The 21,715-nt window shown below is 40.1% G+C and overlaps 1 protein-coding gene across 2 annotated transcripts; it reads left to right on the top strand.

Moving 5' to 3' along the window:
* Positions 1–159: 159 nt before the first annotated feature.
* CPSF2 (cleavage and polyadenylation specific factor 2) lies at positions 160–19,460 on the top strand. Of its 2 annotated transcripts, none has more exons than XM_053376512.1 (15): positions 160–166; positions 2,128–2,282; positions 4,462–4,621; positions 4,743–4,848; positions 5,351–5,480; positions 7,991–8,106; positions 9,031–9,218; positions 9,841–10,131; positions 10,779–10,879; positions 11,340–11,540; positions 13,214–13,366; positions 13,809–14,034; positions 15,005–15,307; positions 18,486–18,620; positions 18,752–19,460. In XM_053376512.1, exons 2-15 carry the CDS (start codon positions 2,134–2,136, stop codon positions 18,842–18,844), a joined length of 2,352 nt encoding a protein of 783 aa, XP_053232487.1. In that variant the 5' UTR covers positions 160–166; positions 2,128–2,133; the 3' UTR covers positions 18,845–19,460. The 2 variants fall into 2 exon arrangements, with proteins under 2 accessions (XP_053232487.1, XP_053232479.1); XM_053376504.1 differs by lacking the exon at positions 160–166 and adding an exon at positions 188–481.
* Positions 19,461–21,715: the final 2,255 nt, after the last annotated feature.

The following is a 21,715-nucleotide window of genomic DNA, read 5'->3' as shown; positions in this document are numbered from 1 at the left end:
CGGCGCGCTCGCCGGTTGTTTCCTCTCGGGCCAAAATGGCGGCGGCCGCTGAAGGGACTGAGTGTGGCTGAGTAAAGAGTCCCTCGCTTTTTTCCCTTCCTCCTCCAAGCTTCCATTAGGTTTTAGGGGGCTGGGAGTTAACAAGCCCCCCCCCCGTGCAGGTAAGGTTGCGATGAGTCTGGGGAAGGGAGCAAAGAGGCTTCCCTCCGCTTCCCCCAAAGGTGGCTTCGCATACACTCTTAAGATGAAACATGCACGATCAGTTCCCAAGCCGTTTCCTGGTGGAGGATTTGAAAGGGCTACCACTGCAGGGCAGGTGGTGGGATGAAGGTGTCGCTTCTGTGCAGTTTGGGTTGTGATTCCTACGTTACCTTTCTCCTTTTGCATCCAGACCCTAAGCTGGGTGTCTGAGCCAAGTCTCTGAGAGACACGATCTTGCTATACACACATATATGAAGGATCAGAATGCATAAGTGACTTGGTATGTAAAAACAAAATAATTATCTCAAAAGGTGGCATCACCATATCAGCTAAAAATCCCTTGGCTGGGGTATTTCCTTAACTGATTACAGATAGTATATTGTATTCTTCCTTCCAAAGGTGCCCAGGGCAGAGAAGCGAATAAGCTCCGTCTAACCTTGTATTTGTCAGGAAAACTATTGGGAGAGTGGCCTTATTTTCATGACAAGGGTTGGGGAGCAGTTTAACTGGTAGCATTCACAGTAAAAGACAGAATTGTTCGTCAAGTGGGACTGATGGGAGTTGTAATCAGTTTTTGGTTAGTTGATTGTATTTATAAATCACCTCATACAGTATAACCAAAAGGAGCCTCAAAGCAATTAGAAGTCCAAAACACCTGGAGAGCACCAGGTTGGGGAAGGCTGACTGAAGTAGATGGTTCCTTTGTATTGCCTGTCTTCTCAGTTTAGCTTTTGTAGAACTTGAGCATCTGTTTGACTTTGTATTCTTATAACTTAAGACATATTTGATTTTTATTGGATTAGAGGTGACTAACAAATAATAATAATAATAATAATAATAATAATAATAATAATAATAATAATAAATGATGATAGGGCAAGTGAAGTGTGCATGGAGAGAGGACTTGTATATTGCAGTTCCCCTTCTGCGTTCATTTTCAGTTAGTTGCAGCTTATCATTATGTCTGAATCCAAAACGGATAAATCTGAATTATGGCTTTGCAAAACATGCCAATGTCATAAACTACAGGCTGAAGATGGCATGTTTCTCTAAACAGAGGTGTGGAACCTGTAGCTCTCCATTTGTTGTTGCACTACAACTTCCATCATCCTTTTCCACTAGCCATAATTTGGGACCTTCAGTTCTACATTTCTAATCTTTCCTATTTGTAGGACTTGATACAGCTAAGAACTCTATGGCCATGTTCACATGTAAGGAAAAACCAGACTTTCTTACTTAATGTGAACTTACTGTGAATAAGTAACATGCTTCTTCACACTACCTGATCATTGATGCTTCACACCTCCCCTGGTGTAAGCAATATAAACAGACCAGGAAGCCTTGACTTGCCATAACACCCAACCCAGGGAGTGTGATTTGTCTCCTAATCTACAAATATTATAAGAAGAGCAATGCTGGATCAGACCAGAGGCCTATCTAGTATTCTCTTCTCACAGCCACAAGCAAGACCTGAACACAGCAGCATTCTTCCCACTTGCACTCCACAGCAGCTGGTATTTGGAGACTTACTGCCTCTGACACTGGAGGCATAACATGGGCATCATGACTAGTAGACATTGATTGTCTTAGCCTCCATGAATTTGTCTAATCCACTTTTAAAGCTGGCCAAGTTAATCACCAAGCCAGTAACAAACCATGGCTTAAGCTGGGCTTGAGCTCATGGCTTGTTGGAAAGAAGCCACAACCCCTGATCTGGGCGTAATGGGAAACCAATATCAGGTTTGTTTATCTTGTTTGTGCCATGAAAGGAATGAAACAGGAGTAATCGGGCAGCATGCAACTGGCGTGCTTTTTATTCACGGTAAACCATGATCGGTTATAAAGTTCAAATTATCATTATGTGTGAATGTAGGCAATGGCAAAGTCTTTTCAGGTTTATAACACATTTTATTCTCTTTTTGGAAGGAAAAAATGACTTCAATTATCAAGCTAACCACCCTTTCAGGGGTGCAGGAAGAATCTGCTCTGTGCTATTTACTTCAAGTCGATGAATTTCGCTTTCTGTTGGATTGTGGCTGGGATGAGAATTTTTCTATGGACATCATTGATTCCCTACGGAAGTAAGCTAGAACCTGACTTTAATTAAACTGTTATTCTTTTGCAATTAAGCTAAAAACTAGATGTAGTTATTGCATGCTTTATATCCTGATACAGTGGTGCCCCGCAAGACGAATGCCTTGCAAGACGAAAAACCCGCTAGACAGGGTTTTCTGTTTTGGAGGCGCTTCGCAAAACGAATTTCCCTATGGGCTTCCTTCGCAAGACGAAAGCCCATAGGGAAAACTCCGGGACAGCGGGGAAGCGCAGCGCGTCTTCCCCACTGTCCTCGGACCTCCTCCAAAGGCTGGCGGCGGGGCGGAGAGACCTCCTCCCGCCGCCAGCCTTCGGAAGGCTGCTCCGAAGGCTGGCGGCGGGAGGAGGTCTCTCCGCCCCACCGGCAGCCTTCGGATGGCTGCGATCTGAAAATGCTGGCGGGCGGCAGCGAACGCTTCGCTGCCGCCCGCCAGCATTTTAAAAGCCCCCGGGACAGCGGAGACTTCTCTGCTGTCCCGGGGCGATCTGAAAATGCTGGCGGGCAGCAGCGAAAGCTTCGCTGCCGCCCGCCAGCATTTTAAAAGCCCCCGGGACAGCGGAGAAGTCTCCGCTGTCCTGGGGGCTTTTAAAATGCTGGCAGTCGGGAGGAAAGCCCTCCTGTCCCCGGAGCTTGTGGGGTGGGAGGTGGGGAGAAGGGCTTTTCTTCCCACCGCCAGCCTTCAGAACAGCCTTCTGAAGGCTGGCGGTGGGAAGAAAAGCCCTTGTCCCCCCCCCCCCCCAGCCTTCAGAAGAGGTCGGGGGACAGACTGTCCCCGGACCTGGTCTGAAGGCGGTTTCCATAGGAACGCATTGATTGATTTTCAATGCATTCCTATGGGAAACCGTGCTTTGCAAGACGAAAAACTTGCAAGAAGAAAAAACTTGCGGAACGAATTAATTTCGTCTTGCGAGGCACCACTGTATAAGGAGACATCAGTAGTTAAGATGTTTAGAAGGATAGAGCCCAGTAACAAGAAGAAGATTAGAGAGAGAGAGAATTCTCCACCAACTAATCTGTGGGCATGGAACAACTATTCAATGCTTGTGACCTACTATGGCAGGGGTCGGCAACGTGTGGCCCATAGGCCAGATCCGGCCCACAAAGACCGTTTTACCAGCCCATGAGCCACCCCCAAACTGAGCTGCCCACTTGGTGAGTCCCCCGTGCACTGCGTTAAACCGGCACAGCGTGGGGACTCGCTGAGTGGCACAAGAAATTGTGTCTGCGCACATGCAGATACCAGAAATTGCTTCTGTGCATGCCTAGACGCCAAAAATTGCTTCTGCGCAGGTGCGATTTTCGGTGTCTGGGCATGCGCAGAAGCAATTTCCGGCGCCGCAGACATGGCCAGACGTTATTTCCAGTGTCGCGCTGTGCCGGTCCGGCCCATGGACAGTCTTTGCGGGAGTCATCCAGCCCATGGCCGGTAAGCCTTGCCAACCCCTGTACTATGGGGCCCCATGCATGTGAAAGCAAAAGCAAAAGCAAATCCTCTGCTCAGAGTTCTGCATGTGAAAAGTCTCCTTGCAGAGCTCTACTCATTGGATTGGGGCACATGTGCAGTATTTCAATGCACAAATAACGCTGTGTGAATCAGTAGAGTGCAGAGTAGATTTTCATCAGCTGCAACCTAACTTCCTCAATTTATATTATAATAATTACCCACCTTGTTTATGTTTATGTTTGCATTATCATTGCTCTGCATTAACAGCAACTGCATGCCAGATTGTAGGACCTGTGTTTGCCTGGTCAAAGAAGGTGCTTTTTGCCTCTGTTAACTTGCCCATTTGTTCAGATTTGGTTCCAAGGCCTTATCTTAATTTTTGCCACACAGCTTTGTTTTAATGAAATATTGTAATGTATGAAAACAATGGCATGGGAGGCTTTTGATCCAGTGGAGAATCATAGTGGCAGAAAGGGGAAGGTCATTTTTTGCTGATTTCAGTACCCTTTCCCGCTTTTCAGAAGATCCCCCAATTCTGCAGTAAAGATTTTCAGGGGGCAAAGGGAGAAATTGGCAAAACACTGTTTTCAGGGTGCTCCTGCCCACTGTTTGGATTAAGACTATGGCAGGCGCAATATTTCATTGATGTCACTAAAACTGTGCAATTTCTCAAATGATGGAATGGCATGCGATTTTCTCCCTTATTGTTTTTCTTTTATAGACATGTTCACCAGGTGGATGCAGTACTTCTTTCACATCCCGATCCTTTACACTTGGGCGCACTCCCATATGCAGTCGGAAAGATGGGGTTGAATTGTGCTATTTATGCAACTATTCCTGTCTACAAAATGGGCCAAATGTTCATGTACGATCTCTACCAGGTATAGTTCCCTTGAAACTTATTTTTCCTTCCATTTTTATATTCTTACAAACATAACTGAAACTCTCACTGAATATGATCGTTATATCTTAAGAATAATTTCATGTTCTTTTGTTTGGTAGTCACGTCACAATACAGAGGACTTCACTTTGTTCACCTTGGATGATGTGGATGCGGCTTTTGATAAAATACAACAACTAAAATTTTCTCAGATTGTCAATTTGAAAGGTGAAGAAATAAAATGATCATTGTATTGTCTGTAATTTGCTGTTCATTTTGCTCAAACCCAGATGTTTCTGTCTTTAGAAAAATAAACCTTGAAAATGGTTGTACGGATGTCAAATGAAGAACTTTAGTCAAAATGAATACTCCGTTTTAGCAGATTTAACGTTCTGCTTGCATACTTCTTTTTAAAAAATCTTTGTACACTTCTCCAAGGTTAGGAGGTCTAGAGCATTTCATGGGCTTAGTTGCCATAAAAGTATAGTTCACAAATCATTTCCTTTGTCATAGATGTAGGACAGCTATGTAAAGTTCATTAGGGCCTTGGGAAATACTGCAGAGTAAAGTTGCTTGTGAAATGCCATTTTAATGTGACTAACTTGACAATAATGTGACTATAATTTGACTATAACTCAAATATTAATGCCATACTTTTCACCTGAGATTACGATGTTCTACAACAAACCTTATTCGTCTGTGTCTGATATGCTGCCCTTTATTCTCTTAGGGAAAGGTCATGGCTTGTCCATCACGCCATTACCAGCAGGCCACATGATAGGAGGAACAATTTGGAAGATAGTTAAAGACGGGGAAGAAGAAATTGTTTATGCAGTTGACTTCAACCACAAGAGGGAGATGTATGTACACAATATTGATATTGCCTGCTGCTGGTGAATTTTGTTGCTTGAATGGTTCTGATTTTTAAAGACGATGAGAGAGATCCAGTGCAGTGTGAGTGGGCATCCACTTGTGCAATGGGGCTTCTTGTTCTCCCTCTTGCAACCCCCCACTCCCAAAATATTGAGGGACTTTATGGAGCTGATTTTGGGGGGTGATGGGCTGCCAGGGTGAGAAAATAAATGGGCAGTTCTGATGCACAAGTGGATAAACATTATATAATTTTGCCCATACAGCCTTCTTTTTAATGGAGCATTGCAAGTAAGGCTACAGAAATTATTAGCCTGCAAACACATTAAGCCCGGGTTCATTATATGTGGAATATCGGTGACCTGAAAGAAGAACCAGCTCATCTTTATTTTGCAAAATATTCCTGTCCCTGTAGATAAGTGATTATTTACAGGTCTGAATCATTAACAATAATTTTTAGTGTCTCCTAGTTTGTGGCAAGGATTGGGTGGACATGGGTTATAATATCAAAGTTCACTGGAGAAATAAACAACGCCCTTTTAATTTCAAGACTCAAAGCTTTAAAAATATTTTGAAATATAACATGGCTGGGAAAAGCTTGAAGATTCTCTAGATAGCGGCAAATGCCATTTTTAGCTATCTGTTTTAAGACAAATCCTAAACAATCAAAACCACTTTCCTTAAATCCCATTTAAAAATAAACTGCCCTACTGCATGAGAGAGGAGCAGTCTCTTATATTGAATTTCTTGAAATAAGTTGATACATCTATCAATAGTACTGTTATAGTGTTACCCATGTTCTAAGTACAGATGTAAATCCCAAAATTTGCGTATGCAAGTTTGTATGATTCACATGGAGAGTCGTAGATTGGGTTTTATTTATAGGAAGCTGCTATGTTCTAAATTCTCTTTGTGGGTTTTACTACAATGCTATTTTTACACTTAGGAATGTTCACAGCTGATTTTAAAAAAAGAAACTAAGAATAAGGCATATGGAACAGAGTTATTTTTTTCTGAGTGAAAATGAGGAAATGGGTAAATTTCTGGGCGACCAGTAAATTGTAAAATTATAGCTTAAGAAGTACAGTGGTACCTCGGGTTACAGACGCTTCAGGTTACAGACGCTTCAGGTTACAGACTCCACTAACCCAGAAATAGTACCTCAGGTTAAGAACTTTGTTTCAGGATGAGAACAGAAATTGCGTGGTGGCGGCAGCAGGAGGCCCCATTAGCTAAAGTGGTACCTCAGATTAAGAACAGTTTCAGGTTAAGAACGGACCTCCAGAACGAATTAAGTTCTTAACCCGAGGTACCACTGTACATTCATAAGTGCTGAGATCCTTAAATGAGAATGAGTGCAAATCCCTCAATATATACTCTTACTTTTAAAAATTATGGAACATAGACTTTTGCTCAGTTCAAATTGCCATCTTGCTTGTTGTCACTGAAGGCTGATGAGAAACAAGAAGAAGTGCAGAAAGGAGAAGTCCTTCCAATTCTACAGTTATATGATTCTATGATTTGCAGTCTGATTATAGTAGTTTTGTTCATTTTTAAGGACAGTACTCAGTTAACCCATCCTGTTAGCACAAGGATTTCTGCTTGCACAACATGACAGCCCAACTCACCCTGCTCCCTGCCTCTGTGCCTGTGCTCTCAATTCTGTTCCAGAGGCAGAATGTTAATTTAGCGTTTCCTTGGATTCTACCCTAAGCAAATAGATTAAAACACTTCGGTATGTCAGTTACATCGATCCTTCCATATCCTGTTCTCTGCTTGGCTTTTCTGCCCATATTTTCATTAGGTGTCATCCAGTGGTGTCTGTCCGCTAGCGCAATAGACTTCCATTTGTGCAACAGGACTTGCTCTCCTCCCATGTTCATCCTTGAAATTTTCTCCAATGTTGAGGGACCCTCCAGAGCAGATTGATGCAGGGGTGGGAGGGGCTGCAGAAGGAAGGAGAGGGCAGGTGAAGTCCCATTGCACAAGCAGAAAATTACTTCTGCAAAGTTGGATATCACCAAATGTCTATTTTAGATTCCTTGCGGTAACAATTTACTGATTCTGCCTGCAAAACTAGGTTTTAATGTACGCTACATAAATCATGCTGTATGACATGTACAGTGGGACCATGGTTGTTGAACTTAATCTGTTCCAGGTGTCTTTTTGACTCCCGGAACTGTTCGAAAACCAAGGCACGGCTTCCAGTTGGCTGCAGGAGCTTCCTGCACTCAATCAGAAGTCGTGTCGGACGTTTGGCTTCTGAAAAACGTTTGCAAACCAAAACACTCACTTCCGGGTTTGCGGCGTTTGGGAGCTGATTTGTTCGGGAGCCAAGCCGTTCGACAATCAAGGTACCACTGTACTTGTGATTAAATTGATAGCAAATTTGGTTGTTACGTAAACTAACTTCATAGAAAATCTCTGCTACATATATAATTCTATCATCACCTTTCTTTAACTAAAGCACTGCAATTGTTTGATGTAACTTCTCTTTTAGCCATTTGAATGGATGTTCCCTGGAAATGCTAAGCAGGCCTTCCTTGCTTATCACTGATTCCTTTAATGCTACTTATGTACAGCCACGACGGAAACAAAGAGACGAACAGCTACTAAGTATGTATTTTTCCGCAGCAGCTGGGAAAATTCAGTTTCTTTTTTTTATATATATAAATAATTTTTATTAACCGACCAATCAAATCAAATCACATCACATAAATTCCGAATTACAAAGCCGAATTTTAAATTTTGTTGAGGGGACCCATATTTCAAGATCCTTCGGGAAAATTCAGTTTCTAATAGAATTTTAAAACCTAGCTTCCATGTGGTGTTCATAAATATTATAAGAAAAAGGAGAAAAAATAGTCTTGTTCTCTGGATAAAATTGTGAGTTTCAGACACACCCATACACACACCCCAGTTGAATAGATTTCTAGAAAATTAACAGCTTAAGAGGATTATAACTTTAATTTGAAATTGCATATTTTGTGTTTGTGTTCAAAGAAAGCCTTTAATGCACTACATTAAAATCAACTGCTTGTAAGTTCCCTCTTTTTCAGGAATTAAGATTAATCTGGAGACATTCTAGGGACTTCTCTATTGTGGGTCAAGTGCTATATTTTAAATAAATAGATATATATGTTAAATAAATGCATTCAATAAATAAATCATATGGTGAAGCCTAAGACTCCCTACAGAGTTCTAGGAAGTGTGTAAAAGCATTTCTTTTCTTAAAAAAAATGATTGCAGAAAATAATTTAATTTGGAGTATTTAACTATTTCCTGAATATGGAGTTGTGAATATGATTTTTTAAAAAACTTATCCAATTTTAATGTAATGTGATGTGAAATTATATTGTTTTTGAGAAAGCAGTTACCATTATTTAATTAGAATCTGATTTGGAAGCCACGTGTAGATAAAAATATAACCCTTATGCTAATAGGGTTTTCCTCTGACTATTAAAAGGAAATGATTTATATACATATGAATTAGGATTCAAATGCTGCCACAAAACTAATACATTGTTTTCTTTTCTCCAGCAAATGTCTTGGAAACACTGAGAGGTGATGGAAATGTCCTAATAGCTGTGGACACTGCAGGCAGAGTTTTGGAACTTGCCCAACTGCTTGATCAAATATGGAGGACAAAAGATGCCGGTTTAGGAGTCTACTCTTTAGCACTTTTAAATAATGTCAGCTACAATGTTGTAGAATTCTCAAAATCTCAGGTTGGTTTTGATAGCAGAATATTAGACTGACTTCTGTAATTATATCAAGCCTTTGCCCATGTCCATAGTATTTTACAGCAACACTGTGTTGCTAACCACCTGAATCGTGCAAATACAGAACAGGTATTTATATTATCCCACATTGGATAACTTAAGATCAAGGAGAAAAGCCGATAGTATAAATGGAAAGTCCTTCTAACACTGTGACTTGGGGTAGCCAGTTGGAGTAGAAAGTGCTTAAGGCATGTAGACCAGTACAGTCGTACCTTGGAAGTGGAACGGAATCCGTCCCGTAAGTCCATTCGACTTCTAAAACGTTCAGAAACCAAAGCGTGGCTTCTCATTGGCTGCAGGAAACTCCTGCAGCCAATCAGAAGCCCTGTTGGACGTTTGGCTTCCAAAAATAATTTGCATACCAAAACAGTCACTTCCGGGTTTGTGGCATTCAGGTGGCAAAACATTTGAGAACTAAGCTGTTCAAAAACCAAGGTACAACTGTAGTCTGATGCCATATTAGGTAGTTTCATATGTTTGCAAGTACTATTTAAGCACCATTTAAGCACTCTGCTACATAGGTGTTGCAACTCAGTACAACTTGCTTTCCCCCCCTTCCTACCTACAGGTTGAATGGATGAGCGACAAACTGATGAGATGCTTTGAAGATAAGAGGAACAATCCTTTTCAGTTTCGTCATCTCTCTCTCTGTCATGGGCTTGCTGATTTGGCGCGGGTTCCTAGTCCCAAAGTTGTCCTTGCCAGCCAACCAGATCTGGAATGTGGGTTTTCAAGAGATCTCTTTATACAATGGTGCCAGGATCCTAAAAACTCTATAATTTTAACATATAGAACTACTCCTGGCACACTAGCACGTTTCCTAATAGATCATCCCTCTGAAAAAGTTACAGATATAGAGGTAAGAAAATTTGTTCGAGGAGACTGCAGTCATACTAACCGTCGCGGGAATTTTGCTTGCTTATGTTGACCAACTTATGTTCCCTTGCTTATATTACCAAGGGAAAATACTGATGAAAAGAATACCCATCTTTATTCATTTGATGAGAAGGAAATACTCTTTCCCCCTCACTTCTTTAAAGAAAACGAGTAAAATCATGTATGGTAAATTAGTGTTTTAGTAAGATCATAAAAATATGTGACAACACTTGGAAACTTTTAGGCCTGTTTCGAGCATTATTTTTCTCCGTGTGGATACTTAAGACAGTAATGTATCCATTCACTAGACATATGTTTGGAAATGTGCATGATTTTCCGTTAATTGTTCAGCTATTTTTTTATTACAAAGAAGGCACACTTTTTCATATTTCCCAAGACAGATGAATGCCAGTGGATGTGGAAGATTTGTCTTGAAGACCAACTATTAGATTAAACTTTGCGTTTTTCAAATATGTGGCATTGCAAATATGATGCCTTCTGGTGTTCTGACGTTTCTACTCGAATTTATAATGTTTATCACTCTTTAGGAAATGTGTTGAGAACTCCTGATAAAACCTTGCCACTTGTGTCAGCAAACATACCCTTTATTTGCACATGCTTTTCTTTTAGCTGAGGAAAAGAGTGAAACTGGAAGGGAAGGAACTTGAGGAATACCTGGAGAAAGAAAAACTGAAGAAAGAGGCGGCCAAAAAGTTAGAACAGTCCAAAGAGTGAGTACCTGTGGTGGTTGCAAATGGCCTTTTGAGCAAATACGCAAATACTCAAATACTACTACTTTGCCATTTCTACGGCACCAAGGAAAAAGCACTTTAAACAATTCTAAGCTTATTTGATGCGAGCTCAGTGAAACTTACAGTCATAATGCCTTCCGGCAGCATTATAAGTAGTCTTGAAATTGGCTCTTCCCATTATAAGTAGCAACTCCTCGTAACAGTTAACTTCAACCATTATGTTCCACAATACTCTTCTTTTAATGGTATAGATCTATATGGGCCTATGAGCACCCAGTACTGTAGTGTTGTTAGAACTAAGTGGTTGTCAAGCTGGTGTCTCCAGATGATAAGAGTCCTGGAACCGCTCCAAACTTGGTAAGATTGGAATAGAAGTATAATATTTTGGGGTTGTTTGCCTTGTGTTTATATGAAACTCTGTTTTCGGCTCACATTCTAGAGCAGATATTGATTCCAGCGATGACAGTGATGCCGAAGAGGACGTTGATCAACCATCTGTTCATAAAACTAAGCATGACCTTATGATGAAAGGTGAAGGCAACCGCAAAGGAAGCTTCTTCAAACAGGCCAAAAAGTCCTACCCTATGTTTCCAGCTCCAGAAGAGAGAATTAAATGGGATGAATATGGAGAGATTATCAAGTACGTGGGAGAGAAGAGATAATATTATAATAAGTGTTAATAATAATTAGTGTTTAAAATTAAATGTGCGCCAAGGTAATAGGTGCCCATTTTAAATTTAGGGGAGCCTTTCAGGTGGGAGCCTCACTGAGGCATACCAAGAGGAAAAACAAAGATTATGTGCAGAGTTGAAATTTCAGATATCCCTGACTAGATTCACGACATCGATAATTGTCTGGATGATTCCAGTTTTTCTGTTTAGGTTGCAATTATCTGTGTGTACACACACACACACACACACACACTGGTTTGAGGGGCATCTAATAGTATTTAAGAATGTACAAAACTGAATTATGGTCATTAAGTTGAGAGGTTAGATATTTAATGTTTGTTATATCTAAAGAGAGTATATTAAGCTGTGTACTGCTTTGCTTTACTCTAATTGATCTTTTATTGTCTGGGTTCTTTAAGTTCTTTATTATTTCCTTGTGCTAAAAGTAAGAGAATTGAACGTTTGCTTGGTTCACACTTAACATTAAACCAGGGATAGCAAACCATAGTTAATATGGTTTAATCCAGGGATGCCATGCCTGTGGTTCTCCAGATGTTGCTGAACTATAACTCCCGTCATCCCTGGCTGTTGGCTATTCTGGCTGGGGCTGATGGAAGTTGGAGTCTTAACAACATCTGAAGGTCCATAGGTTCCACATTACTGTCTACTCTAGTCAAAATTCACCACTCCACTCCTGACTTGCCGGGCTGGGCTGGGGGCGGGCGGGGGGGAGCAAATCAGAGGCTGGCTTAATGTTATGTCCAAACCAGCACTTGTGGTTTGCTTCCCCCAAACAGAGGGCCATAGCTCATTGGCAGAGCATCTGCCTTGCAATCAGGTTCATTCCCCAGTATTTCCAGGTAGGGTTGGGCAATATTCCTGTCTGAAACCCTAGAGCAGGGGTGTCCAAACTTTTTTCAGAGAGGGCCCGATTTGATGAAGTGAGGGCTGACCAAAGGGCCAACCGAAGTTGTTTACTTTTTTTAGGATTGAAGTTGTTTACTTTTTTAGGATTTTACCCCAAAGTTGTTGAGATTTTTAAAGGATTGATTGAAGTTGTTGAGGTTTTCTTAGGATTTTACCCCAGGCACCGGATGTGCCAGTGCTCTGACCTAGTATACACCAGTTGCCTTTATTCCCAAGTGCTAGTACTATAATCACACAAAAACTACACCGAAGCAGTAAGCCAAGAACAAACCAGCCTAGCTACCGTTCATAGCTTGTTTGGAGAGAAACAAACAATGAGTGCTGGTTTGTGTATAAAGCTAAGTTACCGGATTTGTTTCCTCCCTGGCATGTCTAAGTCAGGACTTTGGAGCAGCAGGCACTAGCACATTGCTCATTCGCATTCAACCAGGGATGTGAACCTCCAGATGTCTTATCTTCCTTTTAAAATATGCCGCAAAGAATGCATATTTTTCAATATAATTCCAAAATCGGCAAAACTTTCTTTAAAAGGACATTTGTTGAGCCTCTTCCTTAGATTTCTGGATGCGTATCAGTGGTCCTTTCTTGAGCTTTGATGTTGTTAAATCTGTTTCTCTTCATTTAGAGAATAGCTATTACGTATATTGTCTTCCTTCACCATAGATGTTTCCTTAGCATTCCTCTAATTAAGAATTGACAACAATCCTTTGTTTAGACCAGAGGATTTCCTCGTTCCAGAACTTCAGGCAACAGAAGAAGAAAAGAACAAATTAGAATCTGGACTTACAAATGGAGAGGAGCCTATGGACCAGGATTTATCAGATGTTCCGACCAAATGCATTTCAGCAACAGAATCAATGGAAATAAAGTGAGTGTCTTATTGTTAGTTGCAGCTGGAGGGCGCTATAGACAGATGAGTAGTGATGGTTAGTTCATTGCAATCTGTCACCTTTTACCAACTGATACTGCCTGATAACTTGGGCTGGAAAAAATTCCCCATTCCTAATCTTATCAGATCACACCATCTAGATTTTCACACTCAAAGATATATGAAAGAAATTGTGTTGATGGCTTATTCTATATGTTTAACAACGTAATGTACATATTAAGAAAACGAAGCCCCCTTTGAAGTGAAATGTTGAATCATTCTGTTAAAGTTCAGCAATGGTGCCAACCTAACCCTGTTTAGCAGAATGAATTGTGAACATTTCCAAACTTTTTCTCAAGGGAATGCTTTGCTTGCATACTATTTGCATTCTGATTTTGCAGCTACAAAAACAACTTGTTTTTCTCCTTACATTGCGTTTTAGAGCTCGTGTTACATACATAGACTATGAAGGGCGGTCAGATGGGGACTCCATTAAGAAAATAATTAATCAGATGAAGCCGCGACAATTGATCATTGTCCATGGGCCCCCTGAGGCCAGCCAGGATCTTGCAGAATCCTGTAGAGCTTTTGGTGGAAAGGACATTAAAGTATACATGCCTAAATTGCATGAAACCATAGATGCAACCAGTGAGACTCACATATACCAGGTAAGATTGTAGAATTGGGTAAAAAAAATAAAAATTGGCAACTATCCTCATAAAAACTTGTATTTATTGTTGTATTCCTAGCTTGTATTTAATTTAATCTTATGAACTTCCCTGAGATCTTTTGAGGAAGGGCGGTATATAACTCAAATAAATAAAAATAAGAATAACAACTAGCCAACCTGCAGTGGAAGTACTAATTCCTTCTAATCAGGTACCTAATCAGAAATACTGTTTATGCTTGCCTGTGACATGCTGGTTTATTGAGAGAAGATGGTTAACACTTTGTGGGCTAGAAAAGGGTTTTGCATAAACCTGCAAGGCTGCTATATTCTATTCAAGACTAAGAAAGCATGTGTATATGTGTGTGTCTGTGTAGCTACATTTCCTTTGGTGAGAACAAAGCTAGCACAAGCTTTTCACCACAAGCAGTTTCCCCCCTTCTCGAAGTACCCTATATGATATTTTCTTTGGGAGCTGGTTCCTGTTGGTACACAGCTGTCTACCTGACTCCGTTATACAGAAGAAAAGGAGTTGCAAAGACTGGGGGGAAATCTTGCCTGTATGCAACAAGAAACACAACTTGTAAATCATCAAGATAACTTGGTGGTGGTAAATGATACCGTAATTAAAGTATGCATGCCTAAATTGCATAAAAATTCTATGCCGGTAACACTAGGAACAAACACTTTTGTTTTTGTTATGTGATTTTACTGCTAGTCTACTTATCCAAATTTCACCATTCATTTCCACGTTCTTGGAAAGTCTTACTTACTTCCTCCCTGAGCTGTTTTGTCCCCCCACACTAGTACCATGATTATAAAAGTGCTATGATACTCTGACCATAAAGTTCTTAACAGCGTGGCTTCCTGCTGACTTCAAGCATGTAACAATACTGAATTTAATATATATAAAACAAACTCTGTGGTTCATCTGTTTCAGTAATATATTTTATATATTTATTTGTGATTAGGTCAGGTTAAAGGACTCACTGGTCAGTTCCCTTCAGTTTTGTAAAGCCAAAGACGCTGAACTGGCATGGGTAGATGGAGTCCTGGACATGCGGGTATCAAAAGTGGACACGGGGGTGATTTTGGAAGAAGGGGAACTGAGAGATGATGGAGAAGATACAGAGATGCAAGTGGACCCACCCTCGTCGGATTCTAGTGCTGTTGCACAGCAGAAGGCCATCAAGAGTCTTTTTGGAGATGATGACAAAGAAATATGCGAGGAAAGTGAGATCATTCCTACTTTGGAACCCCTGCCACCGAATGAGGTAGAAAAACTAGTTCCTCAGCTAAGCTTTTTTTAAAATGCTTTTTATTAGTTTTCTTCCTTGATAAACACATACAATAAAGTAACCAAAACAATAAAATGACAAAAAAAAAAACAAGAAACATACATACAAGCATAAATTCATAAGTTCTTACACACGGTCTTATGTCACCATATTCTTTATTCCTAATTCCTTTTCTTCTCTGACAGACTTCCGTCTTCCACAAAGCAGGTCCATTTTGTCTGTTTGTTAAACTGCTTCTCTTATCATTTCATCATTTCTACTGTTTTCGACATACTATACTTATAGTCCATATTATGGTTTGGGAAAATTAAAGCAAATCCAGGTTTTGACTTGGGGGGGGCACTGTTTTTTTAAGTAATCTCTATACATTTCCCATTCCTTTTGGAACTTTTGGTTAGGCTGTCTCCTAATTTTCTCCGTCATTTTTGCCAATTCGAGATATTCAAGTAATTTATCTTGCCATTCCTTTTTTGTTGGTATTAATTCACTTTTCCAATTTCTAGCTATTAATATTATTGCTGCAGTTGTAGCATATAAGCATACTCATAAGAATATTTCATTTGGGATATCTGAATCTAAAATACCCAAAAGGAAAACTTCTGGTTTCTTTATGAAGGTTTGCTTAAACATTTTTTTCAACTCATATATAATATTCCAAAAGGTCTAAATTTTTTTGCAACCCTACCACATGTGGAAGTGTCCCTTCTGCCTGTTTATACCTACAGCAGTATTACATCTTGTTGTGTACATTTTGGATAGTTTGCTGGGAGTTATATACCACCTGTAGAACATCTTCAAAAGATTTTCCTTTAATGTATAACAGACCATAAATTTCCATTCCTTACTCCATAGTCTTGCCCATGTTGATAGTTGGATATTTTTACCCAGATATTTTGCCCACTTAATCATTACTTCTTTCACCTCCCATTCTAAAAGCAAAGCTTTTATTTACTTCTCTGCAAGTTGGGTGGGATATAAACAGCCCACATAAATATTGCTTTGCATTGTTACCTTGTATGCAGAGGAGATTCTTGATATCCAAATAAGATGCGCTTAAGAGTTAACCCACTGAGATATATCTATTTCAGTGGGACTACCAAGTATGGTTAAGGGATGTGGGTGGCACTGTGGGTTAAACCACTGAGCCTAGGACTTGCCAATCAGGTCGGCGGTTCGAATCCCTGTGATGGGGTGAGCTCCCGTTGTTTGGTCCCAGCTCCTGCCAACCTAGCAGTTCGAAAGCACGTCAAAGTGCAAGTAGATAAATAGGTACCGCTCTGGCAGGAGGGTAAACGGTGTTTTTGTGCGCTTCTCTGGTTTCGCCAGAAGCGGCTTAGTCATGCTCGCCATATGACCCGGAAAAACTGTCTGCGGAAGCGGACCAACTCCGGCTCCCTTGGCCTGTAAAGCGAGATGAGCGCTGCAACCCCAGAGTCGTTCGCAACTGGACTTAATTGTCAGGGGTCCCTTTACCTTTACCAAGTATGGTTAACTTTGGATATGACTCATGTTCTGCAGTGTTAGAATTCAGGGATTTATTTATTTATTGAGCTCTTATATATGCAGCCTGGGTACTTGATAAATGGCCTTGCCCTTATATATCAGTGCAATCACTGCAGTAATTGGGAGAGGCACTTGTATTCTTTTATTATTATTATTATTCTATTATAATTTTTTATTAGTTTTTTTAACATATCATTTTCAACAGTAATTAAACATACTTTTACGTCTTATTCAAATTTTTGACTCCCATCAATCCTGTCTGAAAATTTTCCAATCTAATCTCTCAGTATGCATTTCTTATCTTCCCTATTACATTTCAAACTCATAACCAATATCTCTATCTTTTTCTACTTTGTAACACTTTGTATATTTCTCCTTACAAAACTTCTTGTAGTCCTACTAGCGTAATTTGTTTATTACAGTTGCTCTTCAAATAATTCATATACTTCTTCCAATCTTCTGTAAATCTCTTGTCCCACAGGTTTCGAATCCTTCCTGTCATTTTGTCCAATTCTGCATAGTCCATTAATTTTGTCTGCCATTCTTCTTTCGTCGGAATTTCTTCTTGTTTCCATTTCTGGGCTAACAACACTCTTGCCGCAGGCACTTGTATTCTTATATAGCCGAGTTCTGCTCTGGCGACATGGAGCAGCAGGACTTTTAGCATAGCAGCCCCAGTGTTGTGAAACACACTTCTGTTTGACACCAGACAGAAGCTGACACTTTTGGGATTTCAGCAGCTTTTCAATAATTTTTTATTCCGCCAGGCCTCCCAGAAGGATAATCTTGGTCTGGTTGCTGTTGATTTTGGAACACAATAATGCTCTTGTTTTTAATTTAATTTAATAGGCTTTTATTTGCTTATTAATACATTGTATTATATATTGATTTCTGTTGTGCACTCAGCTTTGATTCTTTTGTGACTATGAAGTGACTTTTAAAAAAATCTCATATTGCAAAGTCAAATAAATTACACAAAACAGAACAGAATCAGTTTACTTCATGAACATATGATAAACAGCATGGTTGTGTATAAGCTACCTTGCTATTTATCAAAACCAGGAAGGGCCAGCTGGTTCTGTCTAGTTTTAAGTGCATTTGCTGTTTTTGTTTTTTTAACTGTTTTTAATTATATTATGTGTAAATCACACAGTTTTTAAGAAGGCGATTAGTAAACTGATGAAGAGAATAATAATGATCATCTTCTCCTTGCACACAGTTGCAAGTATGAAAGCAGAACTTTAGTCTTCTAATTGTGCCATGAAAGGACTGTTGCATAGCTGTCAACTTTTCCCTTTTTTAAAGGGAAATTCCCTTATTCTGAATAGGATTCCTCGCAAGAAAAGGGAAAAGTTGACAGCTATGCTGTTGGTACAAAGCACTGGGCACTTCTGTGGTGCTTATGATCTTATGGGAGTTCCATGCATTGCACTGAGGTCTTTGGGGGGGACAGATTCCTAGTGGGTTTTGTCCTGTGAATCCAACACAGGACATAATTGTTAAATGGGTAGATTGCACATGATCTCATTTACTTGCGGTTGAATCTTACCACTTATAATATGAAATGATTTTGATGCTTGTATTTTCATCTTTCACTCTTTCCCCCCTTCTAAATCTGTTAATTAACTTCTGTTTTGCACCTTCACAAAAGGTTCTTGGACATCAGTCTGTCTTCATGAATGAGCCAAGACTTTCTGATTTTAAGCAAGTTCTCTTGCGAGAAGGAATTCAAGCTGAGTTTGTAGGAGGGGTTCTCGTATGTAACAACTTGGTGGCTGTTCGCAGGGTAAGCTCTCTCTCTCTCTCTCTCTCTCTGTGTGTGTGTGTGTGTGTGTGTGTTTGCTTGCTTTTATGTGCCAATCATAGCAAATCTCTGTACAGTCTCTAAGTAATTGGATGTAACATGTTTTCTTGCAGACTGAAACTGGACGCATTGGATTGGAGGGCTGTCTCTGTGAAGATTTCTATAAAATTAGAGGCCTTTTATATGAACAATATGCCATTGTCTAAAGGAGGACTGTAAATATAATAGATATGGACATTTTATTTTTATGGAATCCTTTTGTGGCACACGTTTGTAAGGGCAATTTACCAGCCATTACCAAAGGTTTCCAGCAGAGGAACCCAGCATTGGAACAATATTGGATATATTAAAGATAAGGTAGCTGTATAGGTCTCCTGTACATTTTGCCAGTTTTATTTTTCAGATTTTTGTTAGAAAATACCTGTTAGATTGTTTCACAATATTTCATTTGCAGATATTCTTATGAGAACTGTATAAAAAATGAGTTTTATCCAGATTAAGTTAGTTGCACTTAGGTTAAGACATTATGAACTTAACTCCATTGATTTCAATGGGAGCTAGGTATAACTAACTTTTCCTTAATGGGCTGGATCCAGACTATTTAAGAATGTAAAACATTAAAAGTTAATGTTAGATATCAGTTTTCCTATTTTGCAATTAAAATATTTCCTCCCTTGATTTTTTTTGTGAGAGAATTGTACATTTACTGTTTTGGTAAAACCAAATACGATAGACCATTGACAGTTAGTCTGTTTCTTGTTAATAGTTTCCTCCCCAGGATATGAGAAATCACCAAGAAATTAAAAGTATTTCTTGGTAATGCTTTCAGTGTATTTTTCTTCAGTGTTTGGTTAATCATTTCAGCCATTATTGTTACTAACCAACTGGACACTTATGAAAAATTATATGTGCAGAAAGAAAATTACAGTGACTTCAAATGACTGCCACCACCGTTTTGAAAATGTATGCTTGATATATTGGTGTGGGTATATATCTATAAATTTATGCACACGCACACAAATACATAGAGAGAGAGTTGCTTTTCCACTAACAAAAAGCCTGTTCCATTCACAGAATTGAGTGCTACCACTATAATTAGGTAGAGTTAGGCTGCTACTCAGGAGGTGCCATGATCTGTGTGCCAGAGGGCCTGTCCTGCACCCCCTAAGCTAGCCTGCTGCCATCAGGTGCAGGAGAGGTTGCTGCCCTGTTGCCAAGGTTGAAGGAAGTCAAATTGGCTTTTATATGTAGAATGGCTAACAGGAACGTGGGGGTAAGGTGGAGCAGGGTACCATCTTGTCTTTCACCTTGGGTAGCAAAATGTCTTAAGCTGGCCTTGGCCAATTCCAGTATTGCAAAAGAGAAGTGATTCCAAATCCAGAGCAGTTTTTTCCATCTGCACAAGCCTCTGCAGAAACTTCTCAGTACCTTCTTATGGCCCAACAGAGTTTCTGTGTCATAGCCTAAATTTCATTCACTTCGGATACGTTGTGGCACAGTATTTCCACTACTGCTTGGGTGAAAGTTCAAGGATCAGCGCTGATTCATTTTCTGCTTCCACTCATGGTTCTTTGAATCCAAGCCATAGAATTCTACATTTAATTATGGGGGATAAATATGGGTGGGGGATAAATATGGGTGGGGGATAAATATGTTCCTCTCTCTCTATTTTTGTCACTTTGGATATAGGGTCGCCAGGTTAACATTGGACCGAATGTGTTTTAAAAGATAGATGGGGACATTTTGGCGAGCGAACTTTTTATACCACTGCAGCACTTTAGGCAACATGATAATTGCTGAACTCTTCTCAGCTTAAATAGAAACCTTTTCGTGTTGTGCAAGAACATACTGGTTTCACTACTTCCATTCTAGTACAGTCATACCTTGGTTTTCGAACAGCTTAGTTCTCGAATGTTTTGGCTCCTGAATGCCGCAGACCCAGAAGTGAGTGTTCCGGTTTGCAAACTATTTTTGGAAGCCGAACATCTGACTTCCTGCAGCCAATCAGAAGCCACGCTTTGGTTTCTGAACATTTTGGAACAGATTCTGTTCGACTTCCAAGTTGTGACTATAGTGTCACATATTAATCCTTTCCAAGAACAATGTTATTTTAGTAGCAGGCAGCCTGAATGAAATATATTTGGTTCTTAAATGTATTTCACCATAGCAGGGGTTACCTACACAGTGCTTTTCAGATGTTGTGCTGCCATCTGCCCCATCCAGCATGGCCAGTGATCATGGTGTGTGGGGGTGTGTGGAAGTCGTAATCCAAACATTAGGAGGGAACCACGTTGGCTACCCCTGCAGTGTAGCATTTCCACCCCCCAACATTCAGATCTGTTACGGCATTTTTATCTAATGCAGGCCGAGGGCCTTCACCTCTGTACAGTTGCAATATTAGATCAGTTTTCATCCACTTTCTGATTGTTATCTCAATGAAAAGTACTTTAAAAAATATGTAACATGTTCTTTAAGTTGGCAACTAAATTATGAATTAAAAGTTACTGGCATTTCTGAAACTTAATTTTATGCCTGAGGTGTTGTTTTTTTAAAAAAACAACAGGATACTAAAATCTATTCCAGATGAATAGATGTTGTATATTTCTATCTTAATCCTTAGGTGGAAACATGAGGGATTTTTAAAATATATTGTGCTTTGTTAAATATAAACTCTCCAGTTGTACTTCATTTCTCAAACAAGTCTCCTAATTTAATTTGACAGTTTACTTAATGATGCAAGGATTTTCTGACAAATGTTTACTGTTACTGGTGCAGATTTATTACTGGCATCATGTAGTCACTGGTTTCAATTCCATCTTGGTGACGAAGGCAGGAGTGAAAAGCTCTTTGGGAAATACCGTATTTTTCGCCCTATAGGACACTTTTCCCCCTCCAAAAATGAAGGGGAAATGTGTGTGCGTCCTATGGGGTGAATGCAGGCTTCAGGAGAGCCCCACAAGCTGGGGGACAGCGGGGAGGCGGAACGCCACCATCCCGCTGTCCCCCGACCTGGTTTGGCGACTGGCAGTGGGGAGAAGCGTGCTTCTTCCTGCTGCCAGCCCCGCAAGCTCGGGAGA

This window comes from Podarcis raffonei, chromosome 1, assembly GCF_027172205.1.
Source record: "Podarcis raffonei isolate rPodRaf1 chromosome 1, rPodRaf1.pri, whole genome shotgun sequence".
Lineage (NCBI taxonomy): Eukaryota > Metazoa > Chordata > Lepidosauria > Squamata > Lacertidae > Podarcis > Podarcis raffonei.
The sequence above is the reverse complement of the archived record's forward strand: the minus strand, read 5'-3'. Positions and strand labels throughout refer to the sequence as shown.